At 48.4% G+C, this 21,488-nt stretch overlaps 1 protein-coding gene across 2 annotated transcripts; it reads right to left on the bottom strand.

Annotated features, from left to right (window-relative positions):
- Mif (macrophage migration inhibitory factor) lies at positions 1-11,238 on the bottom strand. Of its 2 annotated transcripts, XM_075979948.1 has the most exons (5): positions 11,222-11,238; positions 935-1,024; positions 672-805; positions 319-491; positions 1-197 (listed from the first exon to the last, which is right to left on the bottom strand). In XM_075979948.1, exons 3-5 carry the CDS (start codon positions 777-779, stop codon positions 131-133), a joined length of 348 nt encoding a protein of 115 aa, XP_075836063.1. In that variant the 5' UTR covers positions 780-805; positions 935-1,024; positions 11,222-11,238; the 3' UTR covers positions 1-130. The 2 variants fall into 2 exon arrangements, with proteins under 2 accessions (XP_075836063.1, XP_075836062.1); XM_075979947.1 differs by lacking the exons at positions 935-1,024; positions 11,222-11,238 and having other exon boundaries at positions 672-902.
- Positions 11,239-21,488: the final 10,250 nt, after the last annotated feature.

The following is a 21,488-nucleotide window of genomic DNA, read 5'->3' as shown; positions in this document are numbered from 1 at the left end:
TGGTCTCTAAACCATTTATTTCTCCCGGTCGGTGGGTGGGCATTGCTACGTGTGGACGAAAACAGAACACTGCGTGCAGCAAGGCTCCAAGAACAAGAACAGCGGTGCAGGTAAGTTATTAGGCCAACACTCAGGCGAAGGTGGAACCGTTCCAGCCCACGTTGGCTGCGCTCATGTCGTAATAGTTGATGTAGATCCTGCGAGAATGAAAGCCCGACTCAGCCAAACACGCGGTCTCGGCGAGCGTGACGGTGCCCTCTGGACTGTCCCCGCCTCCCGCCGACCTCCCAGCTCCCCTCACCCATCACCCCCACGCACCGGTCAGGGCTGATGTGCAGGCGACCAGCCAGCAGGCCGCACAGCAACTTGCTGTAGGTGCGGTTCTGCGCGCCGCCGATCTTGCCGATGCTGTGCAGACTGCATAGGGCGCAGGGGTCGCTAGAGCCGCTAAAAGTCATTAGCTGGTCCGGGACCACGTGCACTGCGATGTACTGCGGGGGGGGGGGGGGGGAGGATGGACACGCGGTTAGCCCGCCTGAAAGACTACGGGCCACAGGTCTCCGAGAGAGCTCCAACCGCCACCCGCCGGCCCGCCTTGGCTCTCAACCCCATTCTTCCTCTACCGGACTGACGGTTCCACCCCACTCCCTTCCTGTACCCTCCCTGCAAACCTGTGCCGGCTTGCCGGTGGCCTGCGCCAGCTGCTGGGTGAGCTCGGAGAGAAGCCCCTCCGGCACTGAGGCGCGGGGAACGTTGGTGTTCACGGTGAACATCGGCATCGTGGCGGAGGTATTGCAAGCGGTGACTAGAGGACGGTGAAAGGCGGGATGTGGCCCAAGTCAGGGACCTGAGCTACGTGACCCAGCTCAGTACCGCCCCAAGCCGGCTGCGGCTCCTCCCCTAGCTCCGCCTCCGATGACGTCAGACTACGTACCAAAAGGGACGCAACTGCGCTTCTGCGCACTCCTACTGCTGGCCTTGGTACGCTTTGGTGCTCCAGGAAGCGCCTTTCGCTCTTAGTTTCCTAAGATAGAAACGAAGAATGCATCATTTAGTAAACTAGGCGGCAAGGACTTGACTCTAGCGATTAGCTTTGTCGAGTCATCCCTGGTAGATGCTACAGATTAACTGTACGACTTGAGCAAGTTCAAGGTGTGCTGTTAGGTAGTCATGTTGGCTTTCTCTGTCCTGCCAATGGGCCAGGAATGACCGACTCCAGTGAATACGATTTAACCTCAAATAATGAGCCAAAAGCGTGGTGGCTTGTGCTTGGAGAAAAAACAATCCTTACTCTCCTTGGGAACTTCCTCTGAGCTTGTGGAACTGGCAGACCTGTGGATCCCTTACTGGTCTCTGTTCTCCTGTTGTACCAGCAGTCAGCCTTCCCTCCCCTGGCACAGTGCCACCTTCAACCCAGCCACTTTCAACTAAGACTTTTTGTGTGTCCTGAGCCTCCCCGGACATGTGTCCGCAAGGCCTACAATCCGACACGTGTAGGTCCTCGAAGATGGGGAAGGAGGCAGAATGGAGTCGCCATCCAGTTACTTCCCTGCATCCTTGCTGTTGCACAAGAGGGAAGATGCTTGGGAGATCTCTGGGAAGGGGGGCGGGCATAAGGAAAAGGTTTTGAGTCAAAAGTACCAGTTGGGCTCCTCCGGGCCTTAAGGTATAATGCTAAACTAGGCAATTGTCCGCCCTCAGGGAAGCACTGCTCAAGTTAGATCCCTCAGAGTTACCCTCATCTATAAGCCCTTGGTAGACTTTGTATAATTTTCTCACTAACAAGCCAGACATCTGGCAGGTGCCCAGGAAATGTCACTGGGATTCTGGGTCTCCCTTTGTTTCCCTAGTTCTTTTTGGTTTGTTAAAAATCTTGCAGCAAGGCAAAAGCATGCAATGTAGGGGATGGCAGCACTGTCTTGTGACTTCAGGGTTTGTATTTGGCTCAGAAATGGAGACACTTGTGCCCCTGTTTGGCTACCAGACTATTGAAACAATGGTTCCCAAGGAAATGGAGTTTCCTCAGGAGTCTCAAGCTGGAGAACGAAAAAGGCCAAAGGCTGGAGGAACTTGTCTCCCTGAACGAGAGTTCAGACAGCTCTGAAGATTTGTCAGGAGCCTCTGCAGAAGGATCTGGAGCTGAGACAATGCTACTAAGGAGGATCACACCTTGACCAGGATCGCTTAGCCATGCACACCCGTTGCCCTCTAGTTAAGCCTAGACTTCATATCACAGGGCCCGGAAGATGAACTTGAGGTGAGGATCATTGGATGCCTTAAGGTTTCTGTTGCTGCGAAGAGACACCATGACCATGGCAGCTCTTAGAAGAGAGAACATATAAGTGGGGATGGCTTATAGTTCAGGGGTTTAGCCCGTTCTTGTCATGGCAGGAAGCAAGGAAGCATGGTGGCAAGTAGGGCAGGCGTGGTGTTGGAGAAGGAGCTGAGAGCTCTCCGTCTGGAATCCTACATTCTGGAAACAGGAAGAGAACTGGCCTGAGCTGAGACCTCGCAGCCCAGTCCCTAGTGATGGACCTCCTCCAACAAGGCCACATCTCCTCCAACAAGGCCACACCCCCTAATAGTGCCACTCCCAGTGGGCCTGTGGGGGCCTCTCTATTCAAACCACCGCACTGGGCTTCTTTCATTTGTTCTTCTTCCCAGTGTGGATGCGTTGAAATAAACCTCCCTTCTCTGTTTTTCTTCATTGTCTTTTTAATTGGACTAATGAGGATGTGGCCAAGGGTAGGATACCAGGCTGCCAGGGGGCATTGATGGTAAAATGGAAAAGTCTGAGCTAGAAGGGGTCCGAGGTTTCCTCATTCCAAGGTTCCTCTGGTCTCGGGTGCAGGGGGTCCTTGACTTTAGCACCCCCGGCCCCGTTCTTAGGAGGACATTTGATATGTGGATAATTGTCAACAGTTATCTGCCAATGGGAGCTCTTGGGAAGGCTATGAAGTCCCCTGCCTGTGTCTTCATTTCTCATTCTGGTAGTTTTAGCCTCTTGTCCCCTTGGTTTGTCCTTTAGGTATCAGTTACAGAATTTGCTATACTTTTTTTTTTCATTTTGGTTTTTGGTTTTTCAAGACAGGGCTTTGTGTAACTTTGTGTAACTGTCCTGGACTCTCTCTGTAGGCCAGGCTGGTCTTGAACTCAGACTTCTACCTGTCTCTGCCACCCAAACTCTGGGGTTAAAGGTATGAACCACCACTGCCCAGCTAGAACTTAACTGCTATACTTAACAGGTTATGGGTGTTAGGTTTTGGAGCTAAGGGCTAATTGCCTTAGCATAAGCCTTTTTCTCATGACTTTTTCAGACATGACAAGTGCCCTATTGGGAGCCAATCTGTGGTTCTGGAACCCCTTAACTCCCCAGACTCCCCAGATGCCTAGATTCCAGAGGAATAGCAAGTACCACGATTCTCATTTCCCCAAGGAAGTTTACAGGCCAGGGTACCAGGCCCCAAGACATCAAAGGACAGGCTACCAGGGACAGTTCATCACCCCCACTCACATAACAAATACACCTTAACTAAATGTACCTTTCCTTCTCCATATCCTCAGGGCCACGTATTCCTTTCCCGGAATCGGGGACAGCCTGACTACAGGCCTGTCATGAAACAGCAAGAGAGTCCCAACGACAGTGAATGAGGGGCAGACAGAACTCACATGGGGAGTTTTATTGGGGAAGGGGAGAGGGGAGAGAGGAAAGGATTGCAGAGTGACCTCATGAGAAGAGAGGAGAGGAAGCGACAGATGCAGAGAGAAGAGGAAAAAAAGGAGGAAGTAGGCTGAGTTCTGCCTTTTAAAGGAACAGGGTACTGCCTGCCAGGCACACAGGGGTAAGTACTCTGCCAAGTCCCTAGTGGCCATGTGCGCCTGGATACTGATGACCTGTGTGGACTTCCAAAACCGACCATCTTGGAAATCTGTAAGAAGGGGAATCCCCCTCCCGTGTAGATTTGAACTCAGATTTCCCATAATGTTTTCTATGGCATTAATAACTCTATAACCAAAAATGCCATTGCTTCATTGTCCCCCTTGAGTCCCAAACCCAGTAACTTTCTCCTCCTTCCAAATTTATGTGTCTTATGTACACCACATTATGCCTAGGACTCTGAGAGCTCAGAGAGCATCAGATACACTAACTGGAGTTACTGAGGGTTGTGAACCACAATATGGGTGCTGCAAATTGATCCCAGGTGCTCAGCAAGAGCAACAAGTGCTCTAAAACACTAAGCCATCTCTCCAGCCCCCAAGGGACTTTCAGTCAGCGGAATTGTCAGATTCCAGTGACAATATTTTGCAATTTACCTCTAAAGTCAGGAACAGATTAAGGAATCTGTCCCAGAGAAGGGTTTCATATTTAAAGACATACTTTTGGGGACTGGAGAGATGATTCAGAGGTTAAGAGCTCTTCACTGTTCTTCCAGAGGTCCTGAGTTCAATTCCCAGCAACCACATGGTGTCCCACAACCACCTGTAATGAGATCTGGTGCCCTCTTCTGGCGTGCAGGCAGAAATGCAGGCAGGACACTGTATACATAATGAATACATCTTTTAAAAAAAGGTTTTTTTGGCACCCTTGAAAACACAAGAAGGGAGCTTACCTGAGTCTAACTAAAGAAAAGGTTTTATTGACACCCTTGAAAACACAGGAAGGGAGATTACCTGAGTGACTACTTGTGTCCCATTAAAATCTCCAGGGATGTGAAAACAGTTGTCATGGTAATAGCTCCTTAAGTACATTCCCTCCAAGGTTCATGAGATGTTCATGCTTACATCTGAATATGTGCACATCAAGGAACATCAGTTACTAACGACACTATGACACCTCACTCAGCACCACACAGCCTGAATCCTGACACACCTTAGACCATAGGCAGCCACTCCCTGTCAAACCTCCTACTTTAAAATGAAGGAGCAGGAATAGGCTTGAATTCTCTGCCCTTTGGTCAGGGTGGAGTGGATCCACCTCTACGGGCCATCTTAATGTCCAAAACCCCATAAGTAGCCACACTCTAGGTCAGAGTTTCTTGTTTGTAGCCACACCTGTTGTCAACAACTTTGAAAGGGGAAAAATAAGCCCAACCTCTCTGACCTTTAGTCCAGGTGGACCGGACTCACATCCGTGTGCCCCCTCATCCCCCTCCCCAGCTCTGCCCCTCTGGACTTCCATAAGGAAAGAATTTCTCAAATCAGTTCCCATCACAGTCCTTCACCATAGCCCCATACGTTCATGGGGTGTGCAATGGCTTGAATGCTGAATGTTCCCCCAAAGTCCTTGTGTTAAAGGCTTGGTCACCAGGGAATGGCTAGTGAGAGGCCCTGCGGTAGAGGCGGAGACTTTAGGGGAGGCGGTGACTACACAGCAGGCATGTCCTTTAAGGGGACTGTGAAACCCCAGGTTCCTCCTCTCTTATGGGCTTCCTGTTTACTAATGGAGCAGTTTAGTGCACTAGTTGCTCTGTCCTCCAGCTGGGACTGAAACTTCCAGAAGCAGCGGGTGGTACTTTTTATAAGCTAATCGCCTTAAGTATTTCTCCATAGCAACAGAAAACTGACTCTTACAGTCTCTGGGAGATAGGTTGGGAAGAGGTGGGCGGGACCACATCCTGGATGCTTACCTCTGTCCAGGCTCTTGTGACTACCATGGCAGCAGGTTCTCATCTCAGGCCCACTCCCCCAGGTCGCACATGTCACCTACGGAGCCTGTGGGGAAACAGGACTGGAAAGTGCCCCACTGCCTACACATGGCAAAAGCTGACTGCCATAAGGTTTGGCTGGGCAAGGCCTTACACGTAGTATTTGAAGACTGTTTCAAGGAAGTGTAAGGAACCGTCAACAGACAGGTGTCTCAGAACCTGGCCCAGAGCCTCTGGCCAATGGCAGGAGAGATTACATAACCACACAGACAGACCAACTCTCTCTCTCTCTCTCTCTCTCTCTCTCTCTCTCTGTACATGACATTCAGCTGCCTTTCTCAAGAGTTTGCTCAGTCCATTCATAAACAGAGCGGGAAGGGTAACAAGAACAGAAGACACATGGACTCTAAGCAGGTGCTGCCTAGTAAGCCTGCTAGCCTACAAGACTATGTCAAGCAACTTCTGTTACGGTGGCCAAATACCCGGAGAATCAACTCCAGCTAATTACTGGAGAGCAGCTGAGCTCTGCTGGATGCCTGCCACGGGGGATGAGACAGCAATGTGAGGCTGAATCAGAATGCTCCGTTTCTTTCATCTAGGCGGCCAGGGATCAGCAAATGTTCAGACAACTGTCGCCTCCTCCTTTTTACAGGGAGACTCCCAATTTTGTTGGGAACTGTGCTCCTACTCCCACACTATTTAGATGTGTACCCCAATAATGTAACTTACCACTGGGGGGAGTTCTAATCACGATGCTACTACTATGCTTTAAATATCTGTGTCCTCGTGAAAATCTGTGTTGAAACCTCAGCGTAACGGCATGAGAAAGTGGGGCCTTCGAGAGTACATAAAGCCATGGGGGGGGGGCTGGAGAGATGGCTCAGAGGTTAAGAGCATTGCCTGCTCTTCCAAAGGTCCTGAGTTCAATTCCCGACAACCACATGGTGGCTCACAACCATCTGTAATGAGGTCTGGTGCCCTCTTCTGGCCTGCAGACATACAGACAAAATATTGTATATATAATAAATAAATATTTGAAAAAAAAGCCATGGGGCTCAGCCTCATTGGCAGGAAAGGGCTGGAGGCAATTAGAGAGATCCTTTGTGCCCTTTGCTTATTTATTTGGTGTTGGGATTAAACCTAGGGCTCCAAGCTGTGCTACTGAGCTGTGTCCCTAACTGCTTTATTCCTCTTGTTATGTCACCCTGCGCCAGGTGAGGATGCAGTACCCATGGGGATGTAGTACTCGCCCTTTGTGCCATTTGAGCACATGGCCATCAGATACCATCTTGGAAGCAGAAAGGGTAGTTCTCACCAAGCACTGAATCTGCCAGGGCCTCGGTTTTTGACTCCTTAGCCTCTAGAATAATGAGAAAATAAATCTATCTGTTATGCCCAAATTGTGGAGCTTCCCAAAAACCAACAAGAAGACCGAGTTTTGTATGTAAAAGCAAAGAGCCTTTATTCTTATTCAAGTTTGAACTTGGACTCTCCATGTACCTAAATGACTCGATGAGTCCGAGGTTCTGGGAGGCTGTGTCTGGGAAGGCTCTTGGGAGTGGTAGTCCCTTGCAGTCACGGTTCTGAGTCCGTAAATTCAACTATGTGTAGACTGGATACTAGAGAAAAAAAATCATGCTTGTGCTGAGCGGGAACACTTTCTGTTGTTACTTCTATAATAACTATTCACACAGCACTCACAGTGTTATTAGAGTATGATAAGTAATATAAAGATGTTTGAAAGTCTACAAGCGAACACGTGCAGATTCTATGCAAAAATCATTTAAGGGACTGGAGCAGGTAACAGTTTCAGGTTTCACACGATGTCCTGAAGCCAATCTCCTGTGGATAGCTGAAAACAGCTTATTTTATCAGAGTATTGCTTCCTGACCTTCTTAGCTGTTCAGACTGGGAGTTGGGCTCACAGAGATAAAAATGTCTTGGCATAGCCCCAGGCCCTGCTCAGGCTGCATGCAGGTCATTCAGCTTCCATAGAGTGCCACACTCCTGAACCTGCCTCTTCAAGCTGATGACTGGAAGCCATGGTAGGAAAGACTGTACATGGAGAAAACCTGAACATTCTTTTGGTTTGAGACAAAGTATTAATCTTGGATTTCCCTACAAGAAGTGATGGAGGGTGGTTGATTCAGGTGTTGGGCAAGTCTCTCCTGCAGTGGTCCCTATACCTGTTGCCATGGCTCCCCTTGAATAAAGTCTTCCTTAGTGATGGCTTAATGGCTGTCATTGACTTTCTTTCTCTTCCTTCCTTCCTTTCTTCCTTCCTTCCTTTCTTTCTTTCTTTCTTTCTTTCTTTCTTTCTTTCTTTCTTTCTTTCTTTCTCCTTTTGACAGGGTTTCTCTGTGTAAATTTGGAGCCTGTCCTGGAATTTGCTCTGTAGACCAGGCTGGCCTCGAACACACAGAGCTCCACCTGCCTCTGCCTCCCTAGTGCTGGGATTAAAGGCGTGCACCACCACCGCCCAGCTCTTATTTTCTTTAATGACATCCAAGAGAGTCTCAGATTTGAGAGCCGGTGATGGCTCATGAGAGGCAAGGACAGAATCGGACTGGGGTCTGCCATGGAGAGATCCCGCCTCAGTCTGTTGAGTCTAGAGTGAAGCCGGCATGCAAGTAAATGCTTGTGGGAAGAGCGAGTCAATAGATGGCCGTATTCTGTGATCCTAGCACTGGGGAACAGGAGAGGCAGAGTGGAGGCAAGAGGGCATTGAGTTCGAGACAGTCTAGGATACACAGCAAGGCTCCAGCTCAAAACAAAACAAGCTGGATGTGGCAGTGCATACTTGGGGTGGGGACTGAGGTGTCAGGAGGATCAGGGGTTCAAGGTCTTCCCCTGATACATAAAGATCAAGGTCAGCCTGGACTACAAGATCTTGATCAGAGGCTACAAGGGTAACTGGGCCTATCTTCCATCAGGCCTTCCATTTGCTGACTCAGCAGAACATGGGGCGGGAGTGGGGGTGTATGTAGCCATTAGAGGAGCTGCACCATGCTGCTAGGCCCCTCCACACATCCAAATCAATGCACAGTTACATTACAGCCACACAAAAGAGGCTCACATACATTGGCAAACAGGACCACAACAGGGCAGCCACGATTAAGCCCTTAACAGTTTCCACCTCATTAAAAGAACAGTTTCATTCTTTCAAGGCCAAGTGTTGGTGATGTGAACTGGAGCTCCCAGAAGAAAGGGGGGTTGGGTGTTAAAGATTCTACTAGGCATACCTGGGCAGTAGTGGTGCACACCTTTAATCCAAGCACCTGGGAGGCAGAGGCAGGCGGATCTCTGTGAGTCTGAGACTAGCCTGGTCTACAGAGCAAGTTCCAGGACAGGTTCCAAAGCTAAACAGAGAAACCCTGTCTTGAAAACAAACAAAAAGATTCTACAAGGCCAAATGACTGAACTTGGAGATTATGGGGGTTTTAAAACCTTGCAAACCAGAGCCAAATTACCTTGGGCTCTCGTAGCTCCTCTGAGAGCCGCCATTGTCTATTCCACGTCTAACCCAATATTTTAAAATGTGATCTTGGCAGACTACTAGCTTTCAACAGTCCAACACCTTCGACTGTACCAGCTACTATCAGGAAGACTACAGCAGGATTCCCCCACTTTGCTAGAACCCCTCAGCCTGCAGCCCACCACAGTAAGTACTTTGCTCTATTATTTTCTTTGTTCTGCAACTAATAAAGCCTCCTGTATGCACATTCATAGTGGAACATGGTATTTGTGCACACCTAAATCTGTGTTCCTGGACCACGTTACTCATATTTGGCTGCAGAATAAATTATCCCCAATTCCCTCTGAGGTGAGGGCTGTGGTTCTCGGCCAACAGTGGGGACTGGCTGAAATTACTGTTGCTCCACTGACCATGAAAACATCAGTTGGTACAGCAACACAAGAGAGAAGTCTGGGTGTTGCAAATAGCTCTAGACCAGCCAGCCCAACAGTCTTTGGTTTGCCTGGAAGAAATGGTTATTCCTACATTCAAAAAATCTCCAGAAATGAGCGCTGTTTGCAGTGTAGGAAAGCTGGGAACAACTTGGATGTTAATCATCCAGCGAAGGGAAGAAAGAAATCTTGGCGCCTGCTAGAATAACCCCCTGCTGCACTAGAGGGAGAGTGGGCGGGATGATCACGCTCACATATGCAAGAATAAATGTCATTTTCAGGGAAATTAAAGTCGGAAACCAGGCATTGTGGCATGCATCATAAACCCGAGCAGTGGAGAGCTGGAGGCAAGAGTTCAAGGTCAGCCTAGATTATAGAGACCTCTATTCACAAAAACAGTCAAAGAAAAATGGGGAAGAGGTGGTTGGGGAAAAGGAGATTGCGGGAGGAGGAGGGAAACAGCTATGCTACCTGCTGCTTGAGAACACTCACATTGTTGTAAACACACACACACACACACACACACACACACACACACGAAGTGGAGGGGCAGGCAGAAACAGGTGTCATAGTCCCTTCAGCCAATCACTGCTATAGGGTTCTCCCTCAGATGTTTTTTGGGCACTGGGAACCCAGCCCACAGCGTTAGGGGATCTAATGTGTGCAAGTCCTCTTTCTTCAGCCTCTCTCTAGGTAGAGTTCCAGGTTTGGCCTCAAACATTAATCGACAACTAACGGGGGTGGAGGAGGAGTGGGGAGGGGTGGGGATGTTGGAGTCACGGCTGTCTTTTTAGCAGCCTGGCGCTCACTTCAGCTCTTTGGTTTCTAATCCTCAACGATCCACACGTGGGTGGCTCTGCCTTTGGGTTAGAGAAAACCTTGAGATTAAGCAAGTGCCCGCACCGTCTACCGCTGGTCAGAAAATCAGAACTGGTCTTACCCAAACGACAAGTCCAGCCCGGAAACCCAACAGGTTCTGTTTAAAGCTGAGGCCAAATCCAGCTAGGAACAGGGGTGTCCAAAGAACACCTACACACCCACACCAACACGTTCCCAGCCCTCGGCTTCCGGGATTGGACCGGGTATTTTTACCCAGGGAGAAGGCTGAGAGTGGAGGTGAGATATGCCCGTGGAACACCAGCTGCTCCTGGCACCTCCTACACGCGGGGGGGGGGGGGGGGGGCGGAGTCACACTCTGTCCGAGCTGTGGAAAACCAGAACTCCCTCTGTTGAGACTATCTGGTCGGACACTTTTACATCTCAGGGAGAATTGTTTATTGAGACAGACCGTACTCAAGATAGCCTGCTTTGCCTGAGCAAGTTATTAAGAGAAATAAACCAGTTTATAAGTAAACAAAAGAGCGACCACAGATCTCTCAAGCCCTGCGTGTACCCTCTCGTACAGCGGTATGGACTTCACCAAAGCCCAGAGCCCACTCCTGTAAGAGCCCCGACCAGCTCCCTCCCCTTCTCACAACTTCCTTCTGGCGGGGCAAGTCTCTGACCCTTGCTGCCATGCTAATCAAGGCAGGTTCATCTGCTGAGGTCAGATTTTGGTCTCTTTCCTGCCTTTTGTTCCTTTATTCTTTGCTTCTAAATCAAACAGAAGAACAGTAGAGAGCAACTGTATTAAAGGTAATCCCCTCTCCCGGGTCCCCGTTGGAGCTCACCTGTTCTTCTGCACCTCCGGGTGTCCTAGACTGGGAACTACCCAGGCCGGTCACAGGAGCTTCGCCAGGAGCCGTCTCAGTGACGCTCTGCACCGCCCTGGCTCCATCCCGTCCAGACTTAACTCTAAGGATTTCCCACAGGGCACAGACACTCTTGTCACTAGAGGGCGACAGACTACATATTCTGAGAAGCCACACTTAAGTCTATTTATGTGTCTGTGTGCGTGCGGGGAGGGGTTGTGGGTGTGAGTGCGTGTGTGTGACATTATGTATGAAGTCATTGACAATAGACAACTTCTGGGAGCTGATTTCCCCTCCAGCAGGTGGGTTATAGGATGAAACTCAGGGCATCAGGCTTGGCAGCAAGCACTTTTACCTGCTGCGTCACCTCAGGTGCCCACATTAATTTTTAAAAAGGGTATGTCTTTCTTTGTTTTTTTATTAATTGCTTTAAAAAAAAATTTTCGTTATTTCTTTTCTCTCTCTCTCTCTCTCTCTCTCTCTCTCTCTCTCTCTCTCTCTCTCTCTCTCTTAGTTTTTCAAGACAGGGTTTCTCTGTATAACAGCCCTAGCTGTCCTGTAACTAGCTCTGTTGACCAGGCTGGCCTCGAATTTACAGAGATCTGCCTGCCTCTGACTCTCAAGTGCTGGGATTAAAGGCGTGCGCTACCACTACCCAGCTATAAATTTTTTACTTTCATTTTATATGCATTGGTGTTTTGCCATGGGTGTTGGGTCCCCTGGAACTGCGGTTACAGACAGTCCCCTGGAAGAGCAGTCAGTGCTCCTAACCTTTGAGCTATCTCTTCAGCCCCTGTCTTCTTTTTTTAAAAGTTTATCTTGTCTTAAAATTCCTAGTCCAATTCAGAAAAAAAATATTTTAAGATTATTTTTGTTTTCTACAAATAGTGTTTTGCCTGTGTCGGTGTGCACCACACACATGCCTTCAGAGTCAAGAAGAGGGCAGAGCATCTCCTGGAACTGGGGCTGCAGATGCCTGTGAACTCTGTGAGTTCTAGAATCAGGGGCCCTGAGTCCTCTGAGAGAACAGCAAGTGGTCCTAATCACTAAACCATCTTTCTAGCCATTCAGAAACATTTTAAAACTTAATATGTAAAGTAACTTGTTCTTGCTCATTATACATTATAAGATTCTTGAAAAACATTCCTAGTCCAGAACCTAGAATTCCAATGAGGCCTCTTTGGGCTCTGGAATTTGGCCAGTTAAAAAACAAACAGCTAGGCGGTGGTGGTGCACAACTTTAGTCCCAGCACTTGGGAGACAGAGGCAGGTGGATCTCTGAATTTGTGGCCAGCCTGGTGTACAGTGAGAGTTCCAGAACAACCAGGGGTACACTGAGGAAACCCTGTCTTGAAAACAAGACAAAACAAAACAAAACTAACCCTCCAAAGTATATTAAACACACACACACACACACACACAAGATAATGACTACCAATGCCTTAGTCATTGGAAACTGACTTGTTTTGAACAATTTGGATTAGAAAAGTCAGCCCAGGGCTGGAGAGATGGCTCAGAGGTTAAGAGCACTGACTGCTCTTCCAGAGGTCCTGAGTTCAATTTCCAGCAACCACATGGTGGCTCACAGCCATCTATAATGAGATCTGGTGCCCTCTTCTGGCATGTAAGCATACATGAAAGAAATGTTGTATACATAATAAATAAATAAATCTTAAAAAAAAAAAGAAAGAAAAGTCAGACCAAACTGTTTGGGTTGCCTAACAGGAATTGCTGGAGTAGTTACTTCAAGGCAGGTCCAAGTCTGAGTTTGCCATAGGACTTCTCAGAGTCTTCCAAGCCCCGTGGTAACACGTCCATCATCTGTAATTTGAGTCCATCAGAGTTTATATGATTGATTGCTGTAGTTAGGTCCTATATTGTGAGGTATTCAGCCACATATCTAAGCATAGATAGTCATTAGGATAAACTATGCTGTGACAGAAAATATGCTGTTATAATAAATTGGCCATTATATCTATGAACTTGCCATATTTTGACATTGCTAATATTGATAGCAACATAGTAATACAGTTGGTTGGAGTCCCTTAATTCGTGATTTTTCTTGGAAGGAAGTTCTGTTGCTCTCAGCCCCAGGCGTCTGAATCTAAAACAGAAATACCCTAGGCTGTGCACGGTGGCCCACACCTGCAGTCCCAGCATCTGGAAGGCGAAGACAAGAAAACTGTCAGGAGCTCAGGGTGGCCCCGTCTACATGGTGAGTTATAGACAGGGATATATCGTGAGGCTAGAATTCAACTGCTTCAAAAGGGGGATGGGGCAGCGAGACGACTCAATGGGTAAAGACACTTGGTGAGCAAGCCTAACACCCACCCAAATTCAAGTCCCAGATCCCAGGCAAAAGTGGAAGAAAAGAACCAACTCCACAAAGTTATCCTCTGACCTCAACCCACGAGCCATAGCAGGTGCATACACACACACAGACACAAACATACAGCACACATTGGTAAGAACAGTCAATCGATTACATAGGCTGTTAAGGTTGCTCAGTGGGCTGTCATGCAAGCCTAATGACCTGGGTTCGGTCCCCAGAACTGCTACTGGGAGGACTGAACTGATTCTAGAGGGTTGTCCTCTGGCATCTGCACCATGGCACGGGCATTCTCTATGTGTGTGTGCTGGGATTCCAGGCGGGTGCCACCATGCTAGGTTCTTAGATACTTTTTAATTTCAGCTAAAGTAGGCTGCCCACATCGCCTCTCTAGTTCAGCTGAGTGTGTCTAGACGATCGTGTGTTCATAACATTTCCAAACAAAAAGAGGCCGAGGTGGCAGTGAGCAGGAGAGGAGTTAGGTGATGGGTGAGCAGCGGGTGAAAACCTCTGGAAGCTAACGAACAAATGTTCCGATCCAACTGCTCTCATGAGGCCACTCCAAAACTCTTCACGAACTAGTGTCCTTAGAGAGGGATTGCTAGCAACCAGCTCCACAAAGGCCAGTGGCCACAGGCCAGACCAAACAGGAGATCCAGGCCCCAGAAAGCTTGCCAACCTGAGAAAGCAAAATGGTTAGCAGGGCACAAAGACCTGTACTGGTGGTACGTGGCACTGATTTAGGTGGTTCCTCTAGTGAAAACGGATGCTCTTAGGGTCCCACATTGAGCACCAAAGCTGCCAAAGCTTACCTCTCACCCCAAGGGGAGCATGGGATTATTCTGTCAACTATAAATGAGCATGGTTTGGGGACACAGATTCAGTTTTCACTGAGTGTGTTCTAACAAGAAACTGTTCCATACGTTGCCAGGCAGCGGTGGCACATGCTGTTAATCCCATCATTCAGAAGGCAGAGGCAAATGGATCTCTGGGTTTGGGGACAGCTTGGTTTACGGAGTGAGTTCCAGGACAGCCAGAGCCACACAGAAAAACCCTGTCTCAAAAAAAACCCCACAAAAACCCACCAAACGAACAAACAAAAAACAAAAAGAAGAGGAGGAAGAGAAGCAGCTGTTTCTTGAACACTTGTAGTGGCAGAACAGAGTCAAGATCATCATTAAATGTATCTCTGGGGGAGGCAGGAGGCAGGCATTCTCTAACACTATCCTTCAAGCATGGCAACCATTATCATCACAGCAGCGAGATTACTTGCAAAAGACCCCAAGACTGAGCCTGTGAACATTTCCTCAAAGGAGAAGACGGGGAGGGTCACTAGACCCTCGGCTGAGACTCCAGCCACCTCTAGGCCTCTTGTCCCAGCTGTAGGTAATTTTGCCCAAACGGCATCCTTCTAGGCCTCTTGTCCCAACTGTAGGTAATTTTGCCCGAGCGGCATGTGGTCTTGGGAGGTGCCATCGTACATAGAACGGGGAAGGTTAGCTGAAGGGGAACACCATCTCTGCAGCTGTGGAGAAGTGGTCATTCACACTGAAGTGAGACTTCCCAGTGGTCTGGCTGCTTTGAGGTCACCATACACCAGGAAGTAGCCCCTCCCCCATGCTCTGTAATGGGGACTCTGGTAGCTCCTATTTGGGCCTGCCATTGGTGCCTATCTGGGAGAAAGAGACATTTATCCACATATCCCTGGAAAAGTTCGTGCAATATGATTGGGGTTCAGGGCTCTGAGGCCATCCCCACTTCAGCCTTCTCTGTTTGCCCCCACTAAAGGCGATGCAGGGGACCACCTTTAAGGACGGCAGGCCAGCCACGGAGCTGACTGCGGCGATACCAATGGGGCTCCTGCAGCTCTTGTCCATGCTGTCTCCATCCTGACCTTAGTTTGCTCACCTGGAAAAGAGGGACATTATGAACTGACTGGCCCCGGGCACAGATGTTATAGGTCTCTATGTGTGCCAGTACCAAGCCTTCTGTGAACACCACGTTCTGCTGGTGCTGCACTCTTCTCAAGCCGGGGATCAATGGTGTTAGACAGCTGCTAGTTAGCTCAGTCCAGGCTGGAGATAGGGGTGACCTGGGGCTGCTCCGAACCCAAAGTCAAACTTCCTCTCATCCCTGGAGCTGGCAAGTGTTCACTCAAGTTCTGAATCTTATTTTCCATTTAATGGCTTAAGACAAAAAGAATGAAAATAAACTCAACCCTACAACTGAGGGTCACCTCTTGGCTGTTCTTTGATATTCGAGGACTAAGCAATGGGGCTGATAGCAGAGGGGGAGATTTGAAACCAGAATAATTAGGAGGAGAAATGTGGCTGGGCTGTGGTGGTGCATGTCTTTAATCCTAATACTTGGGAAGTAGAAGCAGGTGGATCTCTGCGAGTTCCAGGCCAGCCTGAAACTACATAGTGAGTTCCAGATAGTCAGGAGTAAAACAGAGAGAGCCTCTCAAAACAAAAGAGAATCAAAAAACAAAACAAGAAAGAAAAAAAAGAAAGTAAGAAAGACAGAAAGAAAGAAAGAAAGAAAGAAAGAAAGAAAGAAAGAAAGAAAGAAAGAAAGAAAAGAAGGAAGACTGTCTGAAGCGACACTAGCCCACTAGAGCACATGACTGGCTAGTGCCTTGCCCTTCTCCCCTATTCCCTCTGCCTTGCTAACAACCCTGAGTTACATTCCTCAAGCTAGCCCCCAAGGTATTCCCTTATTTGGCCACTTCCTCCTTCTGAGGTCCAGCTGACAAAGTATTGAAGTCCAGCATAGAAAGCCCCTAATTTAATTTGGCTTACCTAATTAACATGCCCAATTAAAATGAAGCACCTCATCCTGGCCTGGGATTTCCCCTTGTACCTTCATAAAATGCCATTTTCCTATGTGCCGTGTCTGTCTCCTCTATATTCAGAGGCAATCCCTTGTCCTCTGGGACAAATACCCCTGCCCCCTTTTCCTTGTTTCCTTCCCTACTCACTTGTTCTCTTTGACTCTTATTCGCTGCTCTCTGTTCCTCTGGGGCAAATAAATCTTCTGTGTGCTGAGAACTTGGTCTTGGGGTCCTGAGCCGACTGCTCCTTTCAATGTCCACTGTGGGCTGTTCTAAAACTGCGGCCAAGTTTACATTTGGAGGTGAGGTGGGGTACAGGGTCGTGGGATGGCAGTTACACCAGTGTCTGAGGTCCTGAAGCCTACAGTCTCTTAGCAGACTCCCCAAAAAGAAGAGAGAAGGGAAATGGCCAATCCTCTGAGGCTGGGAGACACCCCATCTGTTAAATGTGTGGGATTGAGGCAGGATAGAAAGAGAAAATTAAAGGGACATTGTAAAAAAAAAAGGGTGAGCCCTTTGGGCTGGAATCTGACAAAGGTTTTCACAGCTGACACTCAAGAATTATTGAATAAATAATGTTTACTATGAGAGTGGTCACGGACATAAGAGACAATATTTTTAGAAAAAAATTTATTCACTGGGCGGTGGTGGTGTATGCCTTTAATCCCAACACTCAGGAGGCAGGTAGATCTCTGAGTTCAAGGCCAGCCTGGTCTTCAGAGCAAGTTCCTGGTTCAGAGCAAGTTCCAGGACAGAGAAACCCTGTCTGAAAAAAAATGTATTCATGTATTTTATGTATCTGTCTTCATGCACACCAGAAGAAGGAGTCTGATCCCCTGACAGGTGGTTGTAAGCCATGTGGGTGCTGAGAATTGAACTCAGGACCTTTGGAATAGCAGTCAAATGCTCTTAACCACTGAACCATGTCTCCAGCCCCAATAATATTACTTTTATATAGAGATTTTATGTTTCAAATAAGGATGTTAAATTGCAGCAACTTCGTGATTCACTGGTGTATAGGCCTTCCTCACCTCCCTTCCTGTAAACCCACAATTTTTAAGCATCTCATTGGAAACCCCATCCACAGAAAAGACATGTCTTAACCCCCTTGAGCAACCCTTGTGACTCGTGGTGTTTTTGTCTTGTTTTAGTCTCAAATAACACTGACTGGGCTCACAATCACACACACACACACACACACACACACATAGAGCTGAGGATGACCTTGACCTCCCGACCTTGGGCCTCCACATAACCCATATAGTTCTATCTTATTTGATTGCAATCCTATCCAAAAAACCTGGAGGGCCATCCTATAATCCCAATTGGGAAAAGGAGGCGAGAGAGAGAGAGAGAGAGAGAGAGAGAGAGAGAGAGAGAGAGAGAGAGAGAGAAAGGCGTCTCCTAGCAACCGTTGGGAACGCAGCCTGAGAGCCGCTGAAATCTCTATCTGACTACAGCTCTCTTGCGAAGCCTGTGCCTAGGCTTGGGCATGTCTCATCCTTCTCCTCAGCCCCTTTCTATCAACTCCTGTTCTGAAGCTGCACCCGTGTCTAAGAGTCTACAAGGCTGACTGATTAGCACGGCTATGATTGTGGCAATCTGGGGTATTGCAGACCTGCAGCCAAGTTATCTTGGGCTATCTTTAGCCCATCTCTGCGTCTGACCTAACAATATTGCATGATAGGTCATTTTTGTGGGGTAATAGCCTCAGGTTATGAGGAACTGAGTCAGGCAGTACCAGGCAATAGCCACTAGCCATAAAGAATAGTTTAGCACTGGCCGATGGATCTGCTCCACCCATGGAAACAATAATGCCTGGGTATAGAAAACAACCCACCCTGCTTCCAGTTAAACTAAAAATTAGCTGTACTGCCTGGAAGCTGCCCACGTATGTATACACACCTGTCCCACAGCGCCTCTAAGTGTGCTCAGCCTTCATCCTGCAAAAGGACTAAGGCTTCTCAATGTTCCAATAAAGCAGTCTCAGCCTGTTAAGAACCAATCCACCTGCTTCTCTGCCTCATTTTTCTTATGTCTGGTATCGAGACCTGGGACCCTTTTAGGGTCCTCTGGGCAGAGAGTCCTCCTTCTCCCTTCCTTGGGGTCATTCCTACAGCAGCATGCATCCCTACATAAGGCTCCTCACTATATAGGCTAACAGCCACCAGGTCAACCTGACACCTTTGGTCTTTTGTGGCCTCTGGCTCCATCAGTAGTGCCTTCAATTAATGCTTGCTGGCTTCCAGCCACACTGGTAGGAGAGAGCATATCCTAAAGAGAGATACTTATACCCGTTACAGGCATAGATCAGGGTCTGGAGGATACCTACTGCGATTTCCATGTCTTTTCCATGAGGGTGGTTGATTGACCACACAAACTTTTGTGTGACTTGTCCTGATCCAATCTTGACTTTGTCGGTTCAGTCCACCAAGCAAGGAGTCTTCTGGTGGGAGACAAAAGCCTAAAAAAAAATCTTTGCTTTAAGCTGCCAGGCTTTTGTCTCAAGTCAGGAGGGTGAGGAAGAAGTTGGCTATCTTGGAAGCTGGCCACATTTATTCCCTGGCCATGGCCCTCTCCCTAGCTGCCTGCTTAATGAGGAGTCAATCACACTCCCAGTCTCTGACTTCTCAGTGTGTCTGCTGCATGCGTGTGTTTCTTCACCTCTAATAAACACCGCTGTAAACTATTGATTCTGTCTGCAGTGTTTGAGATTTCCTCCTTTTAATTCTTTAGCTGGAAGAGAAAACAAACCCAATTAAGATCCCTAGACTAAGAAAGGCAGTGGTGGCACACCCCTTTAATCCCAGCACTCAGGAGGCAGAGGCAGGCGAATCTTGGTAAGTTTGAGGCCAGCCTGGTCTACAAGAGCTAGTTCCAGGACAGGTTGCAAAGCTACAGAGAAGCCTTGTGTCAAACAAACAAACAAACAAATAAACAAACAACCCTAGACTACATCAGACCACCTACCCAGTGGTCCTTATGGAGCTATTTTCTCAATTAAGATTCTGTCTTCCCAGCTTTGTCTCTAGCTGGTGTCAAGTTGACACAGAACTAGCCAGCACAGGGTCTTTGCACAGGCTATTCCTTCTCCTACTATCTTACCCAGAGGCCCACACATTCCTGGAAAGTCTGGATCCAGCAACCAGGCCCAGAGGGTCGCCATGAAGGTGGAGCTAAGGTCTAGCTCAGCCTGAGGTCTAGGCCTAACCCAGCCCACTTGAACTGTAGGCTGCCTTTTCACACTGGCCTTGAGTGCAGCTGCTGTGCAGTTTCAGAATTTGGTACTAAAAATACTCCATGGCCTAGACGGGCCAACAAGGGATCTAGCCACGTGTGGGTGGGGTTACTTAGAGCTGCGATGGAGGCTCACTGACAGGTAGGTCCTGTACACTCAAATCCTGAGAAAAGGTGGCCCTCTGATGGACAGGAGGGACCTCTGGGAGTGGAGGCATTGCCATCACCTCCCTGGCTCTTCACAGGACCTCCAGGATAAGTGGCCATGTGGGACACTTCTATCATTTTAGCTACTTGGGAGTCAGGGGAGTCAGGGATTGAGTTTGAATCCAGTAGTTTTGAGGATAGCCCAGGCAAAATAGTGCCCAGCACTGTTCATGTCTCTAGGTCCCTAGGACCTGTGGTTTACAGAGCTTGTCCTCACTAGTGACTCTCCAGGTAGAGTTTACCAAATGGACCAGAGGTGTCCGCTTCAAGCAGACCAAGGAGGCAGGCCTGGAACCTGCCTCTGCCTCCTGAGTGCTGGATTAAAGGCGTGAGATTTTTGCTAGGCATGGTGTCACACACATTTAAGTTCTTCTGGATGGACTTGCTAAGGGGGATATAGTAATTCTGTGCTTTAAGTTTTATTTAAATAAAGTGAAATAATTATTATTTTGGTTTTCTGAGGTAGGATTTTTGTCGTGTAGCTCAGGTATCATGACCTAGAACTCACTATTCTGACTCCAGTTTCTCAGTGCTGAGATTTAGGACCATTTGATAATTTTATATTCATCTATTTAGAGATAGGGTTTCACTATGCAAGCCTGGCTTGCTTAGAACTCTCTATGTTGACAAGACTGGTCTTGACCACAGAGATCTGCCTGCCTCTGCCTTTGGGGTGCTGGGAATGAAGGCGTACATCACCACATCTAGGGACAGGTTTACTTTAAATACTTTAGCACTAACGTCACTGTTTGCCACAGTGGCTATTGGAATATAAATCCCCACAAACCCACAGAAAGATCTCTTCATACCTTGACGGCACTTGTTAATGTTTTGTTTATGTAACCTTCTACTGAGCACAGGGATCTTTTAGAAGTGACAATTAAATGTCACCTTCTCATCTAGGCTTCCCGGGTCACCTTATTTACCACGGAGGTACATCTGGTATTATTTTCCGAGATGCTGTTCTAGGCTGCTATAGTATTGAACAGGCTGGACCATGATGGACAGTGTCTTTGTTGCCTACAGGATCCCCAGCGTTTATCAAAATATCCAACACACAGTAAGTCCTCAAAAAATGGTTGGTTCATGACGTTTTTCTCTCCTACCAAAATTTCAAGTCGCTCTCCCTTCTGCTTTTTGACTCCAGCCTGGCTCAGAACCCTGGGCTATGTCCTCCCTACAGCACACACTCAGGAAGATCATGACAGGAGTCCGCACACCTTAGCTGGACTCAACTTGTTAGGGTCCTGTGGGTGAAATGGGCCTGGGTTCTCAGAAGCTAACGGGGGCGTCACCAGCCAGCCGGAGGTCTGCCTGCGGTGGCCCAGCATCTCCCGCAGCCCCTAGCGGGTCTCTTTGCGCCTCTTTTCATAGCCCCGCCCCCATGGGGATTTCGTGGGTCCTTGCTATTGGTCCATCTTTAGATGCTGTCAAGCGGCCATTTCTGACTGGCCGCAAAACCTCCCACGCCTCCACCGCAGCCACAACAACCGCCATGTGCTCTACCGTGGGACTTCCTCATTGGCCAGCAGCCTCGCTGCACCTGTCCTTCCCGCTTCCTCTTCCCATTGGCTGCCCAGGCCGAGGTTCGGCCCTGCCGACGCCGATTGGCCAGCGGGGGGCGAGGCGGGGCTTGGAGC

This window comes from Microtus pennsylvanicus, chromosome 7, assembly GCF_037038515.1.
Source record: "Microtus pennsylvanicus isolate mMicPen1 chromosome 7, mMicPen1.hap1, whole genome shotgun sequence".
NCBI lineage: Eukaryota > Metazoa > Chordata > Mammalia > Rodentia > Cricetidae > Microtus > Microtus pennsylvanicus.
The sequence above is the reverse complement of the archived record's forward strand: the minus strand, read 5'-3'. Positions and strand labels throughout refer to the sequence as shown.